Source organism: Acanthaster planci, linkage group LG02 (assembly GCF_054643075.1).
Source record: "Acanthaster planci isolate LZ-2023a linkage group LG02, COTS_SCS, whole genome shotgun sequence".
Classification (NCBI taxonomy): Eukaryota; Metazoa; Echinodermata; class Asteroidea; order Valvatida; family Acanthasteridae; genus Acanthaster; species Acanthaster planci.
This window is the reverse complement of record NC_141778.1, coordinates 3595783-3623758: the sequence shown is the minus strand read 5'-3', so window position 1 is coordinate 3623758 and position 27976 is coordinate 3595783. Positions and strand designations below refer to the sequence as shown.

Genomic DNA, 27976 nt, shown 5'->3' with positions numbered 1-27976 from the left:
GCAACAAACTTCAGCTATAAACTTCAGTAATAAATAGTGAATCACAGCACTTTTTTATCTCAAGAAAAGTGGCATTTTATTTTATCCTTGCTATTTTACTTTTAGAAAGATGAAGAACTGCTGTTAAATTTTATCACCTTTTTGTCACTGGTTTAACGTCGTAGGGTCCTCAGGAGACCCCTTTCAAAAGATTAGACTGCGCCAGTAGACCTCCAGATCCCATATACGCACGCGTGTGCGTGGCCGTGAAATACACTCTTGTTACTTACGTTTGCGTACGGTTCACGTGTAGACAAGTACAAGTGCGGTCAAGACTGGAGACGAATTATTCTTTGGTAAGACGCTTTTTCACATTTATTTATCAATACGTGTACATGCCCAGCGGTGTTTATTGGGAGTGTAGATTTTGTACATAGTTAGTCACAATATAGGCCCTAGTAAGTAGTATCTTCAATTTCTTGAGTTAGAGTTAGGCCCGATGGGATTCCTCACTTTACGTTCACCTTGCAGTATACTGTACATGTACATCCTGTATATATATTTATGCACGCAATGGCGGTTTTTAGCAAGACGCTTGCCTGCACACGTGGGTCTTCTACCTTCATGTTGGTATGTGTCTGTTGCACGGTGGACAACCATCACTGGCCCACGATGTTCACTGTGACATTACATACATGTAGTGTACAGTATATGCATTACTTGCACACGGAGAAAGCTGGAAACCCCATCCTTTTGAATTCTATGGCTCTGATGCATTTTGATGCACTGAGCAATTGCAACAGCAGCCAAACAAAGTGGTTATGTTGAGATAATGAGAGCTTATCCCATCCTGTGGTGACTGACAACCACAGACTCCCAGGCTATTAGGCTTTAAGCTTTGGGAAGAGTTGACCTGTTGGATCTTGTTACATGCTGGGCAGGCAAGCCACTTTTACAAATTGTGCAAATTGATGGGTCTGGCAGGGTTTCTTGCCAGCTTGTAGGCATATGCATACCCTAGAGAGTGTTCGGGTTAAAGCTGTTTGTTAATGAATAAGTAAAGATAGAATAGATATTACTTTAACAAAATAGCCTCACTTCGTGATTTATGTTCTGTACTTGTAATTGACTCCATTTTCCAGTTTTCTGAGAGAACGAGAGTTGGATTAACTATACACTTCCCCCCTTTGTACATTTAAGCTGTGTTCCCATTGGACATTTTCCCTGCGGCCATTCAGAAACTTACTGCGACATCCCTCTTGTCAATCTATGACGCATTCCTACTCTGACTTTTTCTACCGTAACAGAATATTTATTCGCAGTGCAAGACTAGCTGAATACATTGTCAGCACTGTGCAATTCACCTTTGACCTGAGCGGAATATGACAAAATCGGCAAAATCTGAAAAAAAAAACAGAACAGAATCTGACAACTTCAGGCAAATATGCCACAGCCAGCACAGTGCAGAAGTCCTTATTTTGACTCCGAAAAGAGGGCCCCTTCGCAGTTAAAAAGTGTCTTTAGACACCTGTGACCATTGTGGCAGTGACATATGGGAACTTAGCAATAGATGTCCATGGGCAACGCGGCATTAGAAATAACTGTTAAAAAGAAACGGTTGGTAATGACACACGGTGGAGCAAAATGTACACAGTACGGGAAAATGACAGTTTTTATTCAACATTTTTCAAACTCTGAACATACTGAAAGTTGCAACATTTTCATTCCATAAATAATCTGAAGGCCCCAAGTTAGTGATTACCTCGGTGAATATTGCCGATTGACAGCCTATTGGCAAAGCGAAACACAGTATTTCTGATGCCAGATTTCTGACAACAGAATTACTGGGCTTATGTAGGAACTGAGTGTACATGGAGTATTCATCTACCCATCTCCAGACTGGTTATGTACAATCAATGGCAAGGATGACTCATGCCCCCCCCAAACCTTGCAACAGGTATTATGTTTGTTACTTGGCTAATCCCTGGGACCTGTATATGGTTTTCCAGGTATTAGTGTTTATTGCCCCATGGAAGGTGATAAGGAGTTGGGGGCTTACAGGGAGCTAACAGATAAGGCAGGAAGTCTTGGATAATGTGTCACCGGGCAATTTGAATATTTTATGAATGGTTGGCTTTGAATTTGTTGAAATGGGATAAACATTGCCCTTTGAGCTAAAAAAGAAAGTAGAAAAAAAGCCAAATTCATACATTGGTGAATAAAATAAATAATTCCAGAACATATGTAATACAAAACTGCTACAAACTGCTCTGCTGGCTTCAGTGACCTAGAATACATGTACAAATCACAAAATGAGGCCCTGGCATTTCGATCCCAGCAAAATCTTTCTCACAGGCAAAATGACAAGTGGACAGGAAAAAATAAGCAAGCGGGGAATCAACCAAGCATGGACGCATGCAGGAGAGCAAAAGGAAAAGTCAAGAAAGCCGCAGGCTGGATGATGGGGAAAGGGGACTGCATGAAGGGTATGGTTGAACAACAAAGGGATGTAAGGTGGGAAGAGATCGCAAAATAAATACAATGGAAGGGGTAGTGGACCCCAAGTTGGGGGTAATCTGCAAACAAAAGGGAGAGAAAGGGGTAAGGGAATTAGTGTCCCTCTTGGATATTCGGGCCATGGAGTTACATGTATATGGCGCTGAGTCATTTGATTCACAGCTTCTCCCTGTTGAAGTGAACAGCTTCCTTAGGGTGCCCAAGTGATTCTATGCCCTGTGAGATCATGTCAGAAATGGAATGGTTAGGAAGGTTGAAGTGATAGCCAATGGGGTATCTATCTTTTGTTGGCTGCAGACGTGCGGCCTCCTTATTTTGTGTAACAAATAGTTGATAAATTAGAGCTGAAGTTGTTTAGTTGGAAAAAAAATTAAAAGTTCAGGATCAATCAGAAGCCTAGTTTACATGGTGGAACAGTACTTTTTTGATATGCTAATTTATTTTTACATCTTCTGTAGACTTTGCAAGATGTGCAGGATAAGCGTATTGAACAAGTTACACTACTGTATCCATGGTTGATGAATGTCTCCTTTACATCGTTAGCATTTGTTTGTGCAGCAAGTTCCAAGATATTCCAAGAAAGTTGCTGCCTGTGAATTAGGGTTGATAACAAGGGAAGGAAAATGAAAGTGTCTAATCTGCATCACTCAGCAGGGGCAGTTCCTCATTCATGTCTTTCTACAGGATCTTAGACACTGTCAGGGATGAAAGGCTCTGCACATTGATTTTTCTTTTAATTCCTTTTTCTTGCAGCCAGTGTGTAGAGAAGGTTTCGGTTGATTTTAGACTGAATTTACTGGTGAGGATGTGCATAATTGGCTTCCTAGAATGTGTTTGTGACTTTGTTTCCCTCTGTTTTTTTCTCGGGAGGGGGGGAGGGTGTCACATGCAGCTAAGATGTATACCTGCCCACCTGTTTTTCTATTTTGTGTTTGGAAAGCAGCGAATTATTTTCCGTGCCTTTCTTCTACATCATCGCGGAATCTTTTTCAAATGCAAAATGACAGGTGGACAAAACAAATAAGGAAGCGGGGAATCAACCAAGCGTGGACGAATGCAGGAAGACAAAAGGGAAGGTCAAGAAAGCCGCAGGCTGGATAAAGGGGCAAAGGATAAAGGGGCAAGGGGTGATTCAGTCCCCTTTGCCCCTTTATCCAGCCTGCAGCTTTCTTAACCTCTCCTTTTGTCGTCTTGCATCCGTCCACGCTTGGTTGATTCCCCATGTGCTTGTTTGTCCAGTCCACCTGTCAGTTTGCCTTTGAGAAAGATTCTGCTTGGATCGAAACGTCAGGCCCCTCCATATTTTGTGATGTTTGTTTTAGGTCACTGTAGTCAGCAAGCAGTTTACTGCAGTTTTATATTACTTGTCTTTTACACTAACATCAGTCATAATTTGTTCAATCCTCACTTCACTTTGGAAGTGAATGTGATTTCAGTTCGCAGTCCAAGAGAAGACTGCTAGTTGTACTCTTCCAATTTTTGGAAATACTTACTCCTAGCAGAATGTCTCCCTGTCAAAGATAAAGATTCTGCTTCTCAGCTGCCTGAGTAATCAGGTGCCAGACCTTTGCTGTCACCATACATGTACATCCAAAATTTTCCTTAATTTTCCAGAGCTTGGAGTTGTTCCGCAAGATCTTTTGTTCATCATGGCGTACCCAAACGAGTTTGCCTTCCCCAGCATGAGCGACTGTGACCCGGACCAGTTGTTCGTCTGCCCTTTTGACAAAGTCCACCGGATCTTGGCCAAGAGATATCCGTACCACATCATGAAATGCAGGAAGGTAAAGATTTTTTTTTTAAATGTGTTCATTAAAGAAAACAGTTGCCAGGCGAAGTCAAGACAAAATCATGCTTAGCGCCCCTGTTTGCTTCCTTGGATGAGGGTGGGAGCAGCATGGATTTTTGTTAGTTTCATCACAGGAAAAAACATGAAGTGGGATAAAAACATTTACGCTTAAGAGTCCATCCAAAAATAAAAACACCTTAAGCTTAGACAGTCTTACGTTAAGACAATCTATGTCACTTTCCACATAATTCACTTAACAGTGTGTTCTCCAAACAGATCTCAGAATAGCAATGTCTTAAATTTAATGGTTGAAGAATTAGACTTGCCCCCAATGGAAGTACAGTAAGTGTGTTCCCCAGTACTTGTGAAACTACCATCAGTATACTTAATAAAAACTTCAATCGAAACATCTGTAACTATATTGCTCTTATCCAAAGTGTCTGTTTTCGTATTTGTGTCTTGGAACAGTGGAGAAATTACCAACTCTTACGGAAAAAAGAGACTGCTAGGCTAGCCTTCTTGAAAATGAAGGAAAAGTCTGGCCTCTCTGTTTTTTTTCTAAAGCCCAGACGCTTAACATGCGTGTTTTATACAAAACTGATTTCAGCGTCATCCCCTTTTCCCTGAGGGTTACAGGTTGAATGGTTACAGGCTAAGGGATAAGACGTGTGGCCTTTCACATGTATCTCTGTCTGGGTTAATAAATGTTTGTTCTGAAGCATTCCCAAACGATTTTTGTCTCTTCTCTCACAGAATCACCGGACCGCTAAGGTGCATTTCTGTCCGTTCAACGCCAGACACATTGTGCCGGTCTCCGAGCTGCGTCACCATGTGGCCAGCTGCCCAGACAGAAGCACAATCGAGCCTGACCTAGCCTATGGTGAGTGAAATCTTGCCAAATTAGAGTCTGCAGTCCAAAGATGGCTGGGGATCGTGATCGTAGGAGTCTACATTTGAAGCTGCACTTTCTGTAGTTAGTTGTAATGTTAGCACCGAGAGTATTCTGGAGAATTTAGATGTAGAAACATTCAGTGATACAGAACATTCTTAGCTTCAGTTGGCAAAAAGTGGTTTAGGACCTGTACACAATGCATCCATCTTCATTTGAAGTCAGCCTGCCAAATTTGTTGGTATATCTGTACCCCAAAGTGTCTTCTTACCGTAGGAGTGTATCTCCGAAGAACTTGCATCGACACCATTCTCATACCTGCCAATCTGTCATACTCCTTCCTGAGGTCAGGCATCACCACATAATAGATTAGAATTTTAAATGAACTGAGGGCTCATTTTAAATACCTTTTAATCTATTGTGTGATAGTGCCTGACCTCACGAAGGAGTACGACAGGTTGGGAGGTCTGCATTCTACCGTAGAGTACGATCAGTACAGTACATTGTGTGCATAGACTGCAGATTATTGCAGATCCTATAGACAATTCATTTTACAGAGTAAACCCACAACCCACATGACCTGATGTACATCAGTGATCGTCATTTAGGCAAAGAGCTCGGTGCCATAAGTCCTGTCTAGTTTACCGTTAGACCATGGGATGATCATGTAAAAGGCATTCAGAAATCAAATTCTGTGATCTACCCGCAAGAAACTACCTGAAATTGTGCTCAGTGTAAAGTTTCGAAACCCCAAAGCAAGAATATCTATTTCACCAGTGTTGAGAAACGCACACTAATCAGTAAAATTCAATTAAAAATTCACGTCTGGAAAATAGCGCCCTCTATTGTTCGTGTTTGGAGAGTTGTATACAATTCCTGTGGAAGTCACAAGTGTACACAAACCCATGGGGAAATTTGCCTGCGTTTTTTTTTTCCAACTGACAGGTGATTCGGGGTCTTTGTTACTGTGTTTGAGATGCATTCTTTCTTTCTCTGCTTTCTCAGTCGTTTCTGAAGAAAGACATTTGCAATAAGTTACATGGAAGCTTCCTTTCTTATGATGTTCTCAGTTACGTCTAATACATGTACGTGTATTTATGGTTTGAAATCATTCCTGCATCCCTGCCTCCCCTTACTTTTGCTTAAATACATGTACATGTACTTGAATGTCATTTGTTCATTCATCAATTATATTTCTGTTGGGAGATTATTATCAGGCATGTACTATTGAATGCAAATTTTCCGAGTTTTTACAAACAGGTTTTATTTTGTACTCCTCGTCCATTCTGAATTGTAATTTCATAGCCAGCCTGTACAGGTTAACCAACACTTCGTGCAAAGTATCATGAACAATGTAACTTGGCTCATATGACACCAGGTGTATGTGACGCTCTTTGTCAAATAACTGAACATGACTTACATCAGTAATGTACATGTATGCATATGCTTACATGTAACAAGCCCTTCAATTAATTATCTCAAGTCTTCATTACAGCTGCAAGATAAGGACTTGTGTTCAGTTCCTTTCCTCACAAGTACATGTACTGCACACTAGAACCCTTTTTTAAGACGATGGAAAAACAAATGTTGTCTCCCTTCAAACATGCATCATGTACTGTACATCACATAACATGTAAGGTATTTTATGGAGTTAAGAAAATTAAGAAATTTAACTTGAACCCAAATAATATTTTGTGATACAAGAACCTTCCTTTTAAAAAGTACATGTACGGTGGGGTACTCAGGTTAATCTAGGTTTTCCCTGCTAATTTCGAAAAATGTGCAATCTAATTTGTAGAATAAAAATTCAACTTGGCGTAGGTTTTAAAAATAACTAAAAAACCTGGTTCCATTTTGGCAATAACAAGCATTCGACTACATTTTGCATCCTTCAAATAAATGAATTTACAGTACGTTTCATTAGAGAAGTTACAAATACGTGACTGGGATTTTGGGTTGGCGTATCGGTTTTCAGTCACAACAAATGTGCATTCTAATTCACTAAAAATCTGTCTTGTACCGTGACCCATCAGAAGTGAGTATTCATTTTCATTTGCTGTAATTTAAAATCACAAAATGTACATTTAATTTGATTATAATATATACAAGGTTACACAAATAATGACTTTGATAATAAATGTCATGTTACCCATCAATGTTTATAGTGTGTTTGTTATCAAACTGTAAAAAAAAATTAAGGTTTTTGTGATGGAACCTAGCACAAGAAGGAAGGTTCCCTCGTTGCCAGTATTGATAGGTTTCTTAGTTGGTCTGTTTCCAAAGACAACATGAATGGTTTATTTCAATCATGAATATTCAAACATTTAACCATTCAACTAAATACTTCGAAGAATGTAACCTCGTTAGCACACAAATAAATTCCAATTCTTGACTGGCATACCTTAAATAATATTTCGCATGGAATTGCCTGCACATTTTCCTAAATATAGGTGCGTTCAATTTCAGGAAAAATAAATGTCAATATACGAAACCAGTGCAATATTGTGATATTGAACGCTAACCTTACATGTACATGTATGTATACAACTGAATGCACCCTCATTGAAATAGAATTTGTATTTGTTAAATAGGAATTTGAATGGTAGTTCTATTTTGCTCGAAAACAAATGCTGCTATTACTAATTCATTTACACATTCTTCAAAATTGGCCAGGAGAACCCATCTGAACTGGTCGCTATCATACAACAGCATTTACCTGTATCTGTCAAACATAATATTGGAAGTACATATTCATTTAGTCCATCTAATATTTTCAATGTCTACACTGTTACAAAATAAAAATCAATTTTATTTGAGGCTTCGTTTGGTATGGAAGTAAAAAAGACCTGTTGAATTAAACATGGCATGTGTAACTCTTACTGTACAAGTGTCAGTGTATGCTGTGCTGGGACTTCTTGAAGATGTTCACCTGTAAATCTTTACCTTCTCAAAAGTTATACATGTAATGGAAGTTGGCTGAAAAACCTGTTTTTAGCTTACATGTAAAATAAAAAGCAACAAATTTGCATGTACCCAAACATTTATTGCTATCAATTATTGCAATATAAACCTTTCCATAGAGTTATCTTATAAATTGCCACTGGTATGTTGTTCCATTATTTACTTTTATATAAACGCTGTTATTATGTACACTAAGCCCTGGTTGGGCTGGATTAGTGGAAAAATGGGACAGCCAGGGTAAAAAGTGAAGGAATGATGGGGAGGGGGCAGAGTAGGAGATGGACAGGATGATGGGGAGGGGGTGGAGTAGGAAATGGATGAGATGATAGGGAGGGGCGCAGAGTAGGAAATGGATGGGATGATGGGGAGGGGGCAGAGTAGGAGATGGATAGGATGATGGGAGGGGGCAGAGTAGGAAATGGATGGGATGATGGGGAGGGGGCAGAGTAGGAAATGGATGGGATGATGGGAGGGGGCAGAGTAGGAAATGGATGGGATGATGGGGAGGGGGCAGAGTAGGAGATGGATAGGATGATGGGGAGGGGGCAGAGTAGGAAATGGATGGGATGATGGGGAGGGGGCAGAGTAGGAAATGGATAGGATGATGGGGAGGGGTGGAGTAGGAGATGGATAGGATGATGGGGAGGGGCGGAGTAGGAGATGGATAGGATGATGGGGAGGGGGCAGAGTAGGATATGGATAGGATGATGGGGAGGGGACGGAGTAGGAAATGGATGGGATGATGGGGAGGGGACGGAGTAGGAAATGCAGAGGATGATGGGAGAGGGCAGAGTTGGAGATGGATAGGATGGAGAGGGACGGAGTAAGAGATGGATAGGATGATGGGAGGGCAGAGTTGGAAATGGGTAGGATGATGGGAGGGCAGAGTTGGAGATGGATAGGATGATGGGGAGGGGCAGAGTAGGAGATGGATAGGATGATGGGGATGGGTGGAGTAAGAGACGGATAGGATGATGGAGGGGTTAAGTAGGATATGGATGGAAAGATAAGGTGGATGTGGGATTGGAGATTGATACGATTAGGGGTGGAGTCAAAGTAGACATAGTAGATATGGGATGATGGGATATGGATGATGGGGGTAGAATTGTAGAGGATAGGATGATGGGATACAAAGTGCAGGTCTAGTCTGGCTGTAGGTCTAGTCTGACTGTACTGGACCCACATTCTATAGACCTTTTTCTAGTTATGTCACGATCGTGCTGGACCTCTGATGTGTTGTGATGGTAATGAGTATGTAGTGTTGTGATGGTAATCTACTTATTCAAGATAAACTAGTCAAGCATGCAGCATTCGCACATGTGGTTGCACGTGGGTGAAGCTGCCCGTAGGAATATATATGATCACCGTGGCCAAGGCGGTCCACACGTGGTGGTATTGTTTACATTTAGTCAGATGGGTTAAATAGGTCTATAGGCATTCCTCTCTCCTGTAAAGAACTGTGAAGCCTTTGTACCTTTTTCTCCCATGTTAATGGTCTTTGTTGATTTACTTTAAACCACAGGCGCCTTTCAACACACAGTCTGCACACAGCACTAACTAGGATTTTTCTCGTAGAGTACAATGAATTTTATTGCTAAGGTCGATAAAATATCTTGTACATCTGTATTGCAGTCATATGTCAACCAATCTTGTAGAAAAAATTTAATAAAGCTTCATTGGTATTTTCTTGTTTAATTTAGTAACCATATCTGTATAACTTGGATGTCTCTTTCGTTTGTCTTATTACAGGAAAGAAATTCGAATTCATAACAAGCAGGGAGCCATGGCGGCTTTGTCGTTCTAGTTTTACAACCACATCGGGTCAGTTCAAGCAAACTGTCTGGTGCAGGTGGCTGATCTCCCCAGACAGTTTCCAGATTTGTATCAACAACCTGCCACCCATGGCCGTCAGGACTTGGAACATGAACAGTGTGCTCAAAACATCTGTGTTGAATGGCAGCCGGGTACTTAGCCTGCAACACATGATGCTTTAAGGAATCTTGTGTGGGTGGCATGCAAGATTCAGCCTTTGTTGCCATCAAAAACATGTTATACCTTGCTTCATTTACTGAAGAGCAATCTTGGCTGTACATTGCACAGGTGGATTTCTCAACAACGTCAAAGTTATTGTCGGTTAGGGAGAAAACTGCCCCTACCTGCTTAAAAGCAGACTGGTACTCGACACTGGCCATCATCAACTTGATAGCCTTGTTCTTTCCCTTTCCATGGAATGCTCATACAGAATCCCAACCTGTGAAGCAGTGAACACCTGTCAAAAGCATCAGCAACCTGCTCTCCAACATGAGAGCAGTACGTTTGTTCCCTTGTCCAATGTGAAGAAGCAACGTCGTGCCAATTTTATCAGCTTTTGATACACAAGTGACAGAGACCTCATTGTCTGGACTCTTCACCGCTGTATGTTATACTGGCTGAGATGAGATCAAATGATGTGTGTCAATCCCCAAGTGAATAATATGACTGTGCATCCCTCTGGCCGTAGTTACAAGTTGCCTCAACAGTTGATCAGCCAGCAAACCAAAGGTGGTAGGCACACTTCTCTGGGGAAGCTCCTGTCGCATGGCCATCCTATCTACTATCCATACACTGCCATTTGGGGCATTATCCATGGCTCCACAAGGGACTCGACATAGTGCATGAGACTACTGGAGCTTTTGTGGTCTTGCTAAGGAAACCATCGAAGCTTGTCAAGGACAATGGCGCTTGACCCAAATTGTAAGATAATATTTTGGCCATGTCCAACTTCCGTACGTTGGCAATGATGAGAAGTCTCTGGAGGAGAATTTCTTCTGCCTTCCCCTTACCTTTTGACCTTGTTTTTTTATTCATGGAACTAAAGGTGTTTGTCTTCTGCCTCACTGCCATGGCTAGGGAAGTGTGCTTGGGCATGGCAGTTCTCCCCTTATGTCTTGAGGTAGACGATGTCCTGCACCATTGCTCGCCATTCTTCATCCTCTGTCACTGCCGCCCTGCTTGTGTCTACAGGTTCACTGCTGATGCCTGTGGTCCATGCCAAGAAATTGAATAACTAGTAAGGGATTACCTTTCTCGCAATCTAAAGTGTCACATCGGACGACAGTGAAGGCCAAGGTGAAGCCGAAGGTGATCCATCCATTGCAGCTTTGACGAGCTGAGCAGTTGAGTACAGATGTTGAAGTTCTCCAGGCAGTGTCGGTGGTTTGGGATCTGTGTCGGAACAGCCTCTACTTATGCTCTCACTTTTGCTGGATGATGTCTCATCACCTGCATCTTCAAGGGCATCTTGCATTTCAAGGCTGCCTGCAAATGCAATGTCGCTTTCAAAAAAGCGAGAAGGCCTCAAAGAAATTTCAGGGTGAGATTTTTTCATCCTACTTTTTAGACTTGCTGTTTTGTATCCTTCAACCTCTGTACCTTCAACTTCCTTTGTCGTCTTTATAAATACCTTGTTCAGCTTATCTCCATATGTCTTTGTCTTGAATGAGCTTCTCCTTTAATAACCTGACTTAATTACAAGTGTGGTTGCTGTGCTAGGTCTTTCGATGGATAGTCTCCGAGCAATCTTTGTATCCTTGAGGTAGCAAGTCCAGTGGTACCTGACCTCGATAGCAACCAGATCTCTACCTGCTATGTCGAGTAAAAGCCGCTCGTCTTGCCTAATTTTAGCAGCTTTCATCCTTTTTTTCCACCTTGTTTTCTTACACAGTTTACGAGCCTCTCAACCTTTCATTTTTTTGTGGCTCGTTCCTTGGTGTAATTTACACTCCTGCATGTGATGCATTGAACGGGGAGAGCATGACGTCTTCCAGGTAGAGGTTTTGACTGGTCGCTGGATGTTAACAGAGCAAAGTACATGTCGTTGCTTAGTTCCACTGAACTCTCTACAGGATTAACTGAGGACACCGCCATGCTTTCTGCAAAATAACACAATAATATTACAAATCAGAGAATCTGCAAAACAGACTGGTTTTCAATGCAGAAATATTGATTTGTGACAAATACTGTAGACTGTATCATATTTTGAATGTATTAGGACATAAACCTTCCGCATCACTGCAGACCTGTATGATATCGTTCCTTCCTCATAATAATTTAAAGGAAATTGTTTTTTGGAAGTACATGTACAGCTGTCTAATTTGCAAGGTAAACTCCATTGCTCAATTCACTGCCTTAAAAACATTGTTTCCAAAAGAGGACAAGTAGGTTTTTTGAGTTCGGGGCAGCCACACATCCCTGTCGCACACCAGAAGTGGTGGGACATGGGTCTGATAGAGCTCCCCCTGCCCTGACTCTGCACATGGTATTGCAGTACAGTGCCTGGGGATGTAACACTACGTTATTCTGCTCTAAGAAAGGCCTATTAGAAATTTTGTGTTACCTTGTCGTTTCTTTTTCTCTCTTCTCTGCCTTCCTTTTTCTGTCCTCTGCCCGTTTGATTTTTGATGTACACATGATGTGTACATGTACACAAGCATGACAAGCTATACATGTACCCTCCTCCAGGGCATGGCCTTGCCACACATGTACCTTCATCATGTTAGCCTGCAGTTCTCATGCTACCGGTACATGTATGGTTCTGGAAATGGGGTTCATTACCTATAGCCTCCTGTTCCTGTAATAAGGAAACAAAGACTATGTTTTTGAAACAACTTACCTACAAATGTTCTTGGTAATTTCCTCTTTCATATTAGAAAGAAAAGAGAACCAGGCTTTTGTGTTTGAGGGAAAATTTGGGGGAAAACAGCAGCATACATGCGATCTGCATGGCACCTCAAACTATGGGCAGATCCACTCCTCAGTATAGCGCATAGTTGAAGAATTCAAGCCATAAAAATTAGATGAAGTCATATTTCTGTGATATTAAAAGATCATCTCTTTACTTAATCTGTAGATTCAAAACAGTGCATTTGCAAAAAAGTGAACATAATTTGAGAGCCCATGTACCTGTATAGAAGTACAGGCAATATTAGTGTGTTACACACTATACACACTGACTGGGCTTCCATCCATCATTTTGCCCACTGTTTGCCCATACTTTTCAAAATCATGGTTATACAGTACAAGACTGGTGGTCTATGCATTTATGTCTGTTTTCTGGGATCACACTGGCAAGCTCATTGTCACAGTCAGGGGTGAGATTTCTCAGCTTTTTACCTGATTTCAGCTTTTTTCGTTTTGGATTTCGGCTTTTTTTCCTCACTGACTGTGTACAAAAGTATAGGAGATTTTCACAGTTCAGCTTCTTTATGCCTTTTTTTCAGCTGTTTTCAGCTATTTTTATCTTTGGTCAATCTCATCCCTGCATAGTCATATGGAATGTGCAGATCTTCAGTTCGTTACCATGGATGATTCCAGTTCTCTTTCTTTGATAAACAGCTCAGTCACAAAACGGAGCAGACGGCAGCTACATGAAGGGAGATACATCTGTCCCCAGCTACCGCCATAGCTATGAGCCCATCTCTTCCGAAAACTGGGACATAGGTAACTATCCCCTTTGAGGTTCAGTGCATGTGATCCGCTCTGTAATGGAATAAGAGGTTGACATACTTTTACTTGAGAACAACTTCCTTTTTGCCCTAAAATACTGCATGTGCAAAGGGGTCCACACACTTCTTACACAGGATGCACCGAGCTCAAGCAACCAGTTTGTACTGCGTGGTCATCTCATGTGTGCTGCATGCTAACTTGAATTGTTAGACTATAACCTGGAAAAATGGCATGCTGTGACAAATGCAGCTAAAGCAAAGCCAAAGCCAAGCTCTGAACGAGGGATCTTCGGAGGGAGATGCCACGAGAAAATTGAACTAATAGGAACATAGGACATAAGCTTCTAAATTTCACTCTAAAAAAGGGACAAAAGGAGTGTATTAAGGATATGTCAAACCAGACTTGGGAAAAAGAAACCACTGTGTGGATTGTGAAACAAATTGTACAATCCAGTCAAAACACCTGTAAATCAAGAACAAGAAAATCACATGTAAAACAATCGAAATGAAATGCAAACTGAGTATTATGAACAGCTCTTGTAAGAAAAGCAGGGACAACCTATTCATTCGTACGTGTATGTTTAGAAACGTGTACCAGTACTAATCCGAATGCAAGAAGGTTATAGTAAATAATTTAGGTAAGATGTGGCTACTCCCCGGGAACCAGGTAGGGACTGTTCCCCAAGGGCTAATTTCCACATACTTTGTCAGTGAACTTGTACAAGTGTTACCACCGTCATGTACTGGTTGTGAGAGGGTGACTTGAGGAAGGCAAATTAAAAGCTGGCAGCAACTGTGTAATGTTCGACACTTTATCCTAACTCGGCTCATGTCTCAAATTAGAATTACCAACCATAACGTTGTGTTTTTACTCACTTACTTTTGTTTGTTTGTTTGTTTTCATAGAAGAGAGTGAACCAAGAAGAGCGTACTGTGAAGCTGAAGAACCAGAAAAGATCCACTCACTAGTGGGGTAAGAAATTCATGGCCAATTTGCATATCCCGGGCCAGTTGGCGTAACATTGACAATTTACAATGGCTAATTTGCATATTTTTGACAAGTATTATACATGTACATCGAACAATGCTGCACACCAAATCATTGGCTCACTTCCCTGTGATTTGCCTACACATATGTTAACTAAATGAGAAACAGCAGGTCAGTGGAGTTAACCCAAAGGGAAGCCAATGCTCAGTAGCATAGCGCCCTCCTCTGATCATGCACAGATAGATCAGTGGAGTAAACATAATGTTGGTCGGCCATTGTTTATTCCGTTTGGAGCGAAGTTGTTCGCGGATTTCCACCCAGACTCAGATACTTTTCCCTTCTTTTTTTGACCTGCAGAATGACAAAGGCCCAGAGGAGGGAATTCAACCGCAAACTCTTGGAAGTACACAAAACCAACAATGCAGAGATGGGGTAAGCTATTCTTCGTATTACATATTATCTACATGTACTAGATTACTTAGCAGCTTAATCATGGGTTGGAACCTTTTAAGTGTAAAACAAAGAATACACATCCTCGGTACTCATGTGAGGGCTTGACTGTGAATTGTCTCATTTCAGAATTAGCTGAATTAACAGAATTTTAAATTGGTTTAGTCAAGATCCAAATTGATTTCCAAGGAATGATGGATTTTCTCCACAGAGAAAGAAATGGGTGTATAATATTCAGTAGGCCGACGATTTGGTTTGGCTGATAAAGAGGCTGCACTTGCAGATTTCACCCATTTGGACAGGTTTTTACCTTGAGAGTTTGGGCTTTGTCAGAAAGTCATGGCTGTGGCTAGAAACACCAAAGCACTTGTGGAAGCCACTGGCTAACAGCTGCAGCTTCTTTCTATAGGTGTGTATTATTCCAAGCCACAACCAATGGATTTGGACAGCGTCCCATCAAAATGTGATCTCCAAGGGCAGCCTCCCTTGTGTTGAACATGTCGGGTCCAAGCAAAGAGTAACAGGGAATGTGATTTGTCTGTTTCCAATTTTTTGGGGGGGGGCGGTCTGTTAATGCCCTATCAGCAACGATGAGGAACCCACAGAACCAGACTTTTGTGAGGAAGAGGTGAGACGGCCTAAGCAGCTCCCCAAAGCAGTGCCCCGCAGTTCCCTGGACCAGCAGTATCTTCCGCCGCAAAGTGGTAAGAAGTATTACCAAGGATTTTGACCGCTCTGCTAATCATTGTTACTTGCAGCCACAAGGCTGCCTTACGGATGAAGCTAGGCATTTCAAGATGCCTTGTACAGCTGTAAAAAGACTTTTTGACCACAGAGAACCTTAGCCCACTTGTGTTGATTTTTGTGGAAAGCCTGTAGAATCCCTCCCCAACCCCCAGCACAGGGGAGAATCAATGACTCTACTTCATGTATGGCCCGGGTCGGGAATCGAAGCCAATCCGCACAGCCGAGAGGCCAACACGTGCCGCCCCAATTACAGACATGCCCAGGCATGTAATCACTCTACACTGTGGACCAATGTTGAAGTTGAGTACTTTTCAAGTACCAAGAGAACAAAGCTGAAGCATATGGGTATTTGATGGTCCATGGACAAATGTAAGATTACAAAGTAAAATGATGCCTTCAGACTATCACTGTTTAATAAAAATTAATTTTTTAGGACAAAAGTATTCAAAAAGTACTCGGCCAAGTAATTTTCTCCTTAAAATGTTAATTTTACCAAACTGGGAGTGTCTGAAGTCGTACATTTAGTTTGTTATCGTACCTTTGTGCATTTACCATCAAACGGCTGTGTACTCCAGCTTTATTACCTAGTCCAAGTCCTAGTCCCTCTTACCTAGTCCAATATTTTGCTGAGAACCTTGGTACAGTCGACTCTCGGTAATACAAGCTTGCGTGTTACGAGATTCCATTTAAGATGAGCATTTTGGGGGCCCCAGCTGCGTGCAAATGTATTGTTATCCGTCTAATTAGCACAAGCGTTTCTGAAGGCAACTTGTCAATCAGTGAATCCATTGAATTCGGAAAGGCGCTTCCATAATTGATTGTGTACAGCAGTAAAGCGCTGCGGTTTTCACTCACCAAGTGAAGCCCTCTACTGGCCGATCCACACTACCAATAACTGGTTCCCGCCCTTTTTGTGCAACAAGCGCAGCACTGATGTTGGTTACCACCTAAAATGTTAATGTACTTACATGCGTGCGTTATATGACGATCTCATCGCAGCATGCTGGAGACGTAAAACGGCATCACTCTAACCATGCATCCTCCAACTCGACTTGACCGGTTTCTCTGTTCTTTTATTATGTTATTGTTCTTTATTTCAAGTCTTTATTCATAAAAAGTACAGTTACTTCTCACTTTCATAAACATAAACTGTTTTCAAATCAAATTCCAAACCACACGTACGTGCATACAAAGTACATGTAGGCCTACATGTATACGTGTACAGGAAGTTGTACATGATTTACTCTTAACGATGCAGTCGATCGGTTACTCATGCAACAAGCGGGACAGTAGCTTTCGCATAAAACGAGGTCCGGATAATACGAGCTAATTTAGAAAGTCCCAAGGCCCTCGTATTAACGAGAGTCGACTGTACACGGAAAGAACTCAACAACAACAACACTGCTTACGACTCGACCTCCAGTAATGGCTAAACCATTGTGTCATTTATTGTCCCCAGCCTTATATGTTGATAAAATGCCTTGATATGCTCTTTATTAGTGGGAAATGTGACATGAATCAAGACTGTACATTTGGGTTTTGTAAGTTAAAAATTGGTTGCAATCTCCATGGAGACATAGGGCTTCAAAAGTTGTTTATAAAAATCTCTTAGTGTGGTTTCTCTTGAACTACCAATAGTCTGCCAAACTAGCTCCATGTAATTGAGAGTTTTGGTCAAAGTTGGTCATTGGCAATGTCAACTTACATGTACATAGAACATAACAGGTGCTTTATATTTGCACTGAATATCTTGGCAACACCAAGCTGGAATTTCATATGCTTAAAGTCCACCATTAATGCTGTTGAAATTCCAGGGGCGAAGCTCCCTGTGGAAAGGGGCATTCCACATGGACCCATCGGGGTGGGAAGATCCATGCTTATGTCAGGCCAGAACAGCATGCCCCGACCAGGAACAAGTGAGTGAAGTTTTCTATTCCAATCTATTTTCTGTTTTCTTTTCTATTCTGTTTAGTATAGAATTCAAAGGAATGAGCGAGGATAAAATCATGTGCAGTTTTAGCCGGAATCTTCTGTCCCTTTTCTTTCAGAATTTTGCTGATGAAAGACTGAAATGATTTTGTTTCGTAAGGGAAATGAAAAAAGAATTCTTATAAACAAGTGTACGCATCCTCTGTGGAACAAATTTATGAAAGTTGTGTGTTAATGGATCATCTGACATCAAAGTGTTAATTTGTTAGTTATTTACATTTTCTCTGTATGGTCAGACATAAATTCTGTGACTGAATTACCCAAATCTCAAATGCTCCGAGTGCAAAATCCATTCGATAGAACGCATTTATGCAGATGGGCCTTCTTGGTTCATGGAAATCTAATGTCACTTGAACTCACAGATGCCGTTGTTTCTCAGCTGCTAAATTTCCGTGTAATGATAGTCAAGTGCAGCAGATGTGCATAGCAACAGGGCCTCAATAGTCTGGTGCTGACATACGTTTTGTGTCTGTAATGCAATAGTTATTAGGATACAACTCCAGACCAGTTCCTTAAAGATTATATGACACAGATTACATATTTACATGGCAGGTTCCAGAGGGACTTATTGGTGTTACCAGAAAATAACAGTTCAGTTCAGAAACTGACCTGAACTGAGCATTTCAGCTTTTAGGACTTGTTTATTTTTCATGTAAAAAAATTAATGTTTTGTCCTGTTATGTCTATACAATCTTGAAGTGGATGTCATGTTGACTGATGAAATTTTTGTCAGTTACAACAGCATTGTTGAACCAACCCAAAGAAGGCTGAAAAATCCTGAGAATCACCAAATTCTGTGGGAACTTTGCTCAATGCCTGCTCAATGCCATCTCTTGATCAATTAAAGATGTTGAGACGACTTGAGACCTTCACAAGACCACACAAGACCAACACAAGACATTCAGTCTGAATCCAAGGCCATGTCCGAAACGGGCTTCCAGAGCTACGGCTACGTCTATTGTCTGCATGTCTCCACACATTTCCAATGGAGTGAAGACCTAGACCTAGCTCTAGACAACAGATTCAGATGCAGCCCAAGTCACTAGCTACATGTACATGGTCTTATGTCTGGTCTTGTGTCTGGTCTTGTGTGTGGTCTTGTGCCTGGTCTTGTGCCTGGTTTTGTAAAGGTCTCGACTACAACACTGCCAATTAAAACTGCAGAGATTCTTCAGAAGTTTGATTTCCTTTTTAATGTAACCCCACATTTGAGAACCAGGAGGTGAAATCCACCCTATCCCCTAACAGATTTTTTTTTTGTTATTTTGTTGCCAAGCATTGCTTTTTTCAAACTAAGTTTTCCTAGTTATTGTATGTCTTTCAATCATTTTGGCATCAATTTTATGAAATCATACTGTTCTCTTCGGACATATCCTTCTGACAAAGTGCCCATTTGTCCAGGCAGGTCAGTCAAAAATTGTTTGCTCCCCCATTGACGCGCTCAATTCACGTGAACACGTGAAGCCATGAGTTATAAATGACCATAAAAAACACTGCATGCCAGATTGAGTACGGCCGTTTCACAATAGTGCGCCACAAAGAGTTTGCAACGCGTTGGCCTATCACAATGCGAGAGATTTGTCGACCCAATGCGCGTTTGGATAGGGTCGACAACTTCGCGCGTTATGATTGGCCAACGTGTTGCAAACTCTTGGTGGTGCACTATTATGAAACGCCCGTATTGATGCATCACATATATATATATACATGTATTCATAGTAAATGTCTCTGGATGTATGCTACATTTCAAAACGAGTAGGCATGGGACGGCAAAGATGAGGTATGTGGAAACAGTCCCATTTGTATCGGCTGGCCCTAACTGTCCCAAATCCTCCAATTTCATTATGATTTTACATGGGAGCCTACATCCTAGGGGGTTAGGGTTAAGTGTATAGAATCTCTGGACGCACCCACAGAATGTTGAAAGTCAAACGGTTCTTGAAACCTCCTTGATGTCTGGAAAATGTCTTGTTGAACTTGTTCAAAGACATATTTCAAAAACGAGTCGTAAAGTTGGACTGTTTTGTTAAATCTAGCTCATTGGTGTATAATTGACGACTAAAAAAATTTGGTCTGTTTTCCCCTTCATTCAGAGGGTTCCAGACAGCTTTTTCTCCTGTGATTTTCTTAATTATACTTACCTGGCAACCTGTTTACCGATACCTCCTCTAGTTTATACCCAAGTTACACTCCAGCAAGTTTCTAAAGGTGTTGTTCAATAGTGGGAAACTCTTTAATGTAAGAGAAACAGGTACCAATAACCCCCTCTCAGCAGGAGATAGGCTTGTTTAAATGCTTCAAAGAAGAACTCTTATACTAATGGCTATGTGTCTAATCAAAATGTGATTTCAGGATTCTTGTCAGCATTCGTCCTTTCTCGCTCTTTTCCTACTGCTGGTTCTTTTGTCCCCAGACAAAATAACCCACTCCTCAGGGCCAAACCCATAAAAGTTGTGAATTAAACCCGTTAATAATATGACAAATCACTTCAGATCTAGCAGTGCCCAGACAAGAAAGACTAAGCGACCAAAGTGGCAGTCGGCATGTCCTCTGCGGTAGGGTTGCATTTAGATCAAATGACCAACCAACCTCCACCCTTCAGCACCCCCCCCCTCAGCACCCTCCTCCAACTGGTCCTTGATAGAAGTAGCACCTGATTTTATGCCCTATCAATTCCTAATGCCTGTTTATCTCCTAGGTCTCAATTCTGTAGGATCAGGCTTGTGTGATGTACGAGAGCAGACCGTATCACAGACTTTGACTTCAAGAGTCAAGGAAAGTAAAGCTCTCCTGAACCCACCTCCAACCCCAGTTTCCCAAATAAACCATTTTTATTCAAATAGAAACTTGAAATGTTGTGTCATTCAAGGATCAATTTGTAATGTGTGTATTTCTGGAACAACCAGTGAGTGAAAATTGCACATGTACGTGTGTGTACATCTACCCATGCTTCCTTATGAACCGATGGCTAAATGATTGGGACAGCTGATGGATGCAAGGTTTCCAGAAAAAAGCCTTTATTTCTGGCTTTTATTCATTAAATGTTTGGCCAACATCAGGCCTTAACAAAAAAGATACCTCTTGGCAAGAATCTGAAAAGGGAAAGATAGCGTCCTCCTGTTAGCATCCTTCCTCCCCCAGGATTGTAATTCCCTGGCTAGACCATGTGCATTCCCAAGCTATTGGATAATGTAATACCCCCCCCCCCATGGTGAGTCTCCTTCATCTCTCATTCACCTCTTCGTAAATTTATTCCATTACAACATGTTTTTGAAATCCATGTCTTGAGTGGTTTGGACTGTCACTGAGAATGGTGGTTGGAATTCATTTCTCCCTTCATGCAGTAGAATCGTGATCAACATAAGCAAGCTGCATCATCACACCGGACACCAAATGTGACCACTGAATCGTCTGTCTGGTGTCTGAAACGTTCAAAGTGACATCACAAACATCACTTAACACATTTGGACTGGAAAAAAACTGGCTTTCCTTTCCTAAAGGAGGCTTTGTGCTAAAGCTCAGAAATCCTCAGTCTTTTTTTGTCTGTCTGTCACAGCATCTGAAAGCCACATGTCGCCTGCAATTCATTCAACCTCTACCCCAGTCAAAAGATCAACATTACCACCACTTTACCTTAAAGCCAAATTGGGAGGTAATTAGAAAAAAAAGAAATAACTCTGAATACTTACTAAGATCAGTTTGGATGGAATTGCTCAAAGAGGAAGAGTTCTAAAGGTCAATTTTTTTTGTTTTCCTGAGGCAACGTGCCTGAACAAGAAAGTCACCAGGATGGGGAAAGCTGGTTGTTTTGTTGAATGATAGTCTTCATTCTTCCCTGGGGAGACATTCTCGAGGGGACAGGTGGAACAATGGTCCGCCAAGGCCCCCTGTCACTTTGAAGGGTTTTAATCCCAGTAGGCTGTATTATCGGGCTGGTGTGTCCGGGCTGTTGTATCACTTGGTGTGTTAATTTGTATGGGTATGTACATGGTCTGGTGGGCCTATTGGCAGCCTGTCTTCCCTGGAAGGCCAAATTAACAGCTCTGAGGATTTTGAAATCCCTGGCTGAGGTTCTGGAAAGGAGAGGAAACAGTATGAAAAAGCAATTGTGTGACGCTTGCCTTGATGAGCAGCAAAGGGCCCACTGTTACTGCATTTGTATTCATAGCTGCACGTGTAATGCAGGTGCACTAACAAGCATGCTTATGCCGATGCATCTACATGTACTTGCAATAAGTTTTTTCTCATAGTACCATGATTTCCCCCGTCCATTCAAGTGTGAGGCGGCCCACCTCATTGATTTTTAGCGACCACCTCTGGCTTTTCTGTTGAATTTTACCACCTCGCACTTAAAATAGACCATAATGGAAGGAAAAGGCAAAATAACTTAGATATTTTGAAATAGATCAGTTTTAAATCGTTCAGAATGGTAAAGGAGACAGATAAGAATACAAGATCAATTTATTTTCGTGTGGAAATTTGGAGTGAATACAAAATTTGTTTCAGGCCTTTCAAAAACACTCGCATTGAATTATGCACTCTGAATGCAATGAGCACCGGGTGCTGATAAAATCTGATTTTAAAAAATTTATATGCCGCACATATGTGCATACATTTGCATTGTTTGGGCAGAACTTATTTCCTGTAAGTTTTTTGCATATCAGCTTTGTTGACGCAGTGTTTAAGAATACAGACGCAGATATGAAAAAGGAGTACAAAATTCGGGTTTCCCATAAAAGATTTCAAGTAAGCTTGTGAATTCTTTCACAAGCTCTCGGACAAGCACCGAGTATACAGTGTTTATGAATGTATGTCGGGTAATTTAAAATTGACATCTCCCCAATGCAAAGTATGTATATCTTGAAAGAGTTTTTCCATAGGTTTGTGCACAAACATGGATGCGCCCAGCAGGCATCACTTTGTACATAGGCCAGCGCTCTAGTTTTATGTATACATTGTAGCTCTATGGGTGAAGTATTTCAATCCCTGGTGTGATTAATACAGAAATTGAGAGTGTTACAGGCAAAGTAAGCACACAAAGTCTACTTTGATATAAGTATTAAAAACTTCCAATGTAAAAGGAATCTCGGTGATGAATTTCTCTCTTTGCTTTCATTGATTCAGCTGTGCAGGGCCGGTCAATCGCTGCGAACATCTTCAACTCGAGAGATACTGACGAGGAGTCAACCTCAGACAGACAGGAAGGAGGACCCAGACGAGCTCCCACTGTTGCTTTGGTAATGCAGTCAGTGACGTTACTGACATTTTTGCTGTTGGCCGCAACTCTCATTGCATTCATGCTTTGTGACATGTCATACAGTTATTTTCATGGGGATGGTTTCTTCCACACTGTTGGTCTTTGAACTGGAGTTACCGAAAAGACGATTTTGTACTTCTGAATGAATCTGATTTCCTGGCATTAATACTGGTTTATTATTTGACCATCTCCGATATAGTTTGGCAACCCCACGGTTGAATTCTTTTTCTTTCCATATTTCCAGGCTGCTTCAAGCATTGCTCCCCTTGTTCACACAACCACAGTCCCCCAGAGTGAGTTCAACAATTCCCCCCTGCCTACTAACAGCGGGCACAACCTGGCTGGGCTGGGCAGGGGGCTTGGGGTACCCCGTGGGAGCAAACGACCTGGACTAGGAATGCCTGCCGTTGGTGAGTTTCAAAGTATTCTTGCCAAGTTATTGATGCCTTTTGTTTGCACTGAGAGGTTTCCCATTATCAACTCTCTGTTTTGAAGAAAGGATTGTGCTTTGACTGAAAATTTGAATTTTTGAATCTTGTGGGCAGGGTGGTATGGTGGCTCTCAAGGGACATTGCCAATAATCAATATTCACATCCAAAATTCAGGACTTGCCCATGGTCGCACATATTGACGGCAGTATTCAAGTCCGCAATCTATGGCTCACTCGAGATTTTTTTCCCAGTAAGCCAGGTAAAGTATGTCCATGCTAAGTTCAGATTCCAAGTAAGGGTCAAGGGTTACTAGCTTGATATGCCACACACAGTGTGTGTGTTCAGGCTGCCGTGATCATGTCAACCTCACGTCACGCCTACCTCATTGGAAATGAATACATGACAATACTAGCAACCTGGAGAGTGAGTCATGAATTTTGGAAATAAATATTGACGCCAGTTAAGGGTGGGACGTTTACACATTTAAACAGAAATTCCAGATCAGTTTACAGATTTTATCCAAACATTTAACGGAACCGCCCCTTTGAGAAGTTTGACGTTTTGACGCAATCTGGCATTCATTTTTATTGTAAACGATGCCTTTACATACTGTTTTTTCCCCTTTTGGCATCCATGTTCTTTTTGAGAAAAAAAGGAGATTTTAAAACAATGAACATTACTTGTTTTATATGCCCCAACATCAATCTACATTTTACATAGTCTGGACCATGTGCATTATTGAACTGTATAATTATGCATATGAAAACACCGAGGTAGGCAGCGGTGGCCTCTTTAACGTTTTGGCTAAATGTTTGAATAAAACGGTATGCGAAAGTTTTTGTAAACTTACAAAATAAAACAACTTACACAAATTAAACATAAATCCCCACCCTTATTTAACACAAATATTTGTATTAAACTGAGGGCAGGTCGTGAATTTTGGAGATGGTTGTTATTATTAATGCCAATATTTGCAACTTGGGGCGATAATATTGGATGTGAATGTTGACGTCAGTATTGACAATGGGTGATGTTGCTTCAGAGCCACCATAGGATGGTTTGTGTGGATCAAGCAGGAATTTCTTTACATTTTTGTTTAAAAATTTTTTTGTTCAGCCAGCAAATTCATTACAAATTTGGACAAACTAATAATCAGTTTCCAAGTACAGTGGAACATCACTATACCAAACACCGCTATACCGAACATTCAGCTGTGCCGAACATCGTCCTTGGCTCCCAATATTTTGTGCACAAAACCTACCGAACATTGTGAAGTTGCAAATCAACCGAGATTCGCCACAGCATGCATCAGAGTTCGATCCTGAGTGGTAGCTTCACGACTTTTAGGATAAACTAAATATCAATTTTGTAACTCAAGATTTAAGATCCATTTCTAGGCACCTCAAACGTGAATGCAATGACAAAACATCACAAAAACAGCAAACTCAGAGTATCACAAGAGGGTGCACTTCAGTTAGACAAGAGAGGGCGCTATCCAACCTGGCAACAAATTGTTCAGCAATTAATTTCGCTATACCAAACGACCGCTGTACCGAACATTTAGCGTGGATCCAGTTGTGTTCATTATAGCGGCGTTCCACTGTATTTCTCCTTCCTTTGGATTTCTTAATGTGTAGTTATTGCACACTTGAATATCAATTCAAATTAATCGTGTGTTTACACTTGTTTTACTTGATTCCCCCCCCTTCCAGGCCTGCAGTCTAGCACCCAGACACCAGGCTACCCTTGGACCCAACCATGACACAAAGGAACCCTAACTATAAGAACAAGATCTGCTCAAAGGAGAGCTGATTTGTGTTCTTACTTGAAGATTTTCTCAGAGCAACATTAAGCAGAATGGAGTGCGGGAAGAGGTGGTCAGGATTGACTGTTAAAATAAGCAGGGAACAGTCGCAGTCAACCAGAGACAAAAAAGAGGAAACTGTCACATGTGGTGTTCCTTTCTTCAAATATAAGAATGGACTGAGATGGGAGAACAGAATCATCCGTTGATGTAGCAAGGAATGTACATTATCTTTGAATGGATATTTATTTCATTGTAACTGGGCATTTCATTGCAGAGACAGGCATTTTCAAAGTCAGGTTTGAGGGTAAGTGCATATTAAAAGGAAGCTTGTTTTGGTCGTATTTAATTTTGACAGTCATCGACAGCCATTTTTAGAATTTACTGGTGATTTCCAGAAAGGCTTGCCTTGTCTTGTGTAGTTTATTTCAGATTTGTCAGAGTTATGGAATATTATAAGAGAAATCTTCATTTGACTTTAGGCTTGAGTGACTCGGAACTGGATTCAACTATGGAATTCAGGATAGGGATTTCTTGAGTCGTCAGTGGTCGAGTCATGGTTGCTGGTTAGTAGGGTTCAGTTCAAGACTGCTCAAAGCAAACTTTGTTTTGCGTGTTACGACACTTAAGGGTGTAGGTCACATCTGTTAATGACCCAACATTGACAACTTTATTCTGTCATTTATTTGGGACTTAAGACTTGGAGCCTGTTTTCCCAAAGAAGTTTGAAGTCAATTTCGAAATCTGATTCCGAAGTAGAATTTAAAGTGAATTTCAAAAAAAAGGAGTCACCTAAGCCTACTTAGTAGCCAAACCATGTCCTGTTAGCAGGACACAGAAAATCACTAAGAATTATTTGCTTCCGCCAGAATATACAACAATTCTCATGTAGTCTCTCCCCTAAATCAGTGATCAACACTAGCATGCTTGGTCCAAGGTCTGTAGTTATTATTGATTTTTTTTCACTGGAGTTGAAAAAAACAACCTGAGAGGAAGTTTCCCAGGGGATTAGCTCGGACTTATGCTAAATGTTGAATAATATAATTTTCAGACTGTACAGGCAATTTTGACTGTTTCAAGTTTTATGTTTGATTTTTAATTGTTTTACACGCTTACATTTATAGCACTTTTTTGCCTTAGTTTAGCCAATACTCACGAAACGTTAAGATATCAAGTCTGTCATTTAAAAGGTGGGCTACGAGTAAAGGAATTCGGATGTAAATGTATTGAAAAAAAGAACAGAGGTGTTAACCAGAAACGTGCACAAAACAATAACAGAGATTGGACACAATACAGCACAATTTCAGTGTTGTAAATGATTCAAAAAGTGAACTTCAGTTCTATTTATAAACTGGAGGGACGGTTTTTAATTTTTACCTCGTTCGAGCCTTTGTCTCAGCGCAGACTTTCAAGAAAATCCCACTTGCGTTTGATCTTTCATTTGTTCCTGGACTCGTTGAGCCCAGACTCCCAAGGTATGGATGTGGGTCATGAAAACATGATGATCAGGAAGGATCAAAGTTCAAGATAGAGAATGGATCATGTCAGAACAATAAATCCAGTACGACCTTCAACCTAGTTTTCCAGTTTTCGATTGAAATACACATTTGCTGAACTGTCTTAACCCAGATTTATTTTAGTTCTACAAAATCATTACCAACATTTTGAGAGGAAGAATAAAAAGTTTGAGAAAAGTATTCTGTATTTAAGATAACCCAGCTTTTTAAGGAGTTAATGCATTTTCATGTTGAATTTTTTCTTTGTTCTTTATACAGTGTGGCATGTTAATTTTATAAAGACATGGAAAATTTGAAATGTTGGCAGATTTAAGCCTTGGAAATGTCAGCTCAATACTTGAGGAATTCAGGGCAAAAGAGTTTCTTCACTTTGTTTAGAACACAAGCTAGAACATACCCAAGACGAGAGAATATTTTCTTTATCAAATTGCGTGCAGATTTGAATTTTAAACCGTTTCCAGAGGGATTTGTCCTCTCTTTGGACCTCCAAGATTCCTTTTAAAACACATGCAAGAAATTTGTTAATGGTACCGAGCAGACAAAATGGAAATAAGATCTCTGCAGATTGTTCAAGTTGAATGATACCGATTCATTGTTTTCATGCATGGAGAATGGCGTAAAATAATTATTTTCTGAAACATTTCATAGTGTGGCATTTTTAAATGTTGGCATCATAATCTAGCAGGTTTAAATTGTTTTATGTGTTTGTAATAATAGGAAGGCTGATAAGGATAGATATGTCTTGTGTTGTAATCGCTCATCTCTCATACTGTGTTATAATTTGTTTCTTCCTCTGTGTTATTTTGCAGTGCTGAAGTCCAGTCCGTCACAAGTCCCTTCAATTCCAGCACAAGTTCCCCGATCTTAAGCGAAGTCGCAAAACAGTTAGATAAACTGTGACGAAAGCATTCATTTATCATTCATAATGACTGGTCTTGTAAGAGACTTGTGGCGGACTCGATACAGTGCTTGTGTGAGAGTGTTGTCGGTTTCATCTGTTGTTTATAAGTATTTTTAGAAGCATATTTTTGTAATTCTGATTAAAATGTCTTCGCTTTATTCCTAATAAAGTGAAGTCTTACGTTGCTTTAACTTGTCGTAAATTAATTTCAAATTGTTGACAATCCTGCTGCGTTAAGTCTACTCAGGTGCCAGTGAACTATTCAGGTATTTCA

General features: G+C 40.8%; 1 protein-coding gene across 5 annotated transcripts; it reads left to right on the top strand.

Annotated features, from left to right (window-relative positions):
• Positions 1-184: 184 nt before the first annotated feature.
• LOC110975344 (uncharacterized) lies at positions 185-27893 on the top strand. Of its 5 annotated transcripts, XM_087133162.1 has the most exons (12): positions 219-335; positions 3250-3295; positions 4111-4280; positions 5039-5165; positions 13509-13613; positions 14525-14591; positions 14964-15038; positions 15642-15760; positions 17618-17719; positions 22917-23029; positions 23294-23459; positions 25193-27893. In XM_087133162.1, exons 3-12 carry the CDS (start codon positions 4146-4148, stop codon positions 25240-25242), a joined length of 1059 nt encoding a protein of 352 aa, XP_086989288.1. In that variant the 5' UTR covers positions 219-335; positions 3250-3295; positions 4111-4145; the 3' UTR covers positions 25243-27893. The 5 variants fall into 5 exon arrangements, with proteins under 5 accessions (XP_022083452.2, XP_086989288.1, XP_086989286.1 ...); XM_022227760.2 differs by lacking the exon at positions 3250-3295 and having other exon boundaries at positions 185-335; XM_087133160.1 differs by lacking the exons at positions 219-335; positions 3250-3295 and adding an exon at positions 3672-3782.
• The last annotated feature ends 83 nt before the right edge of the window (positions 27894-27976 follow it).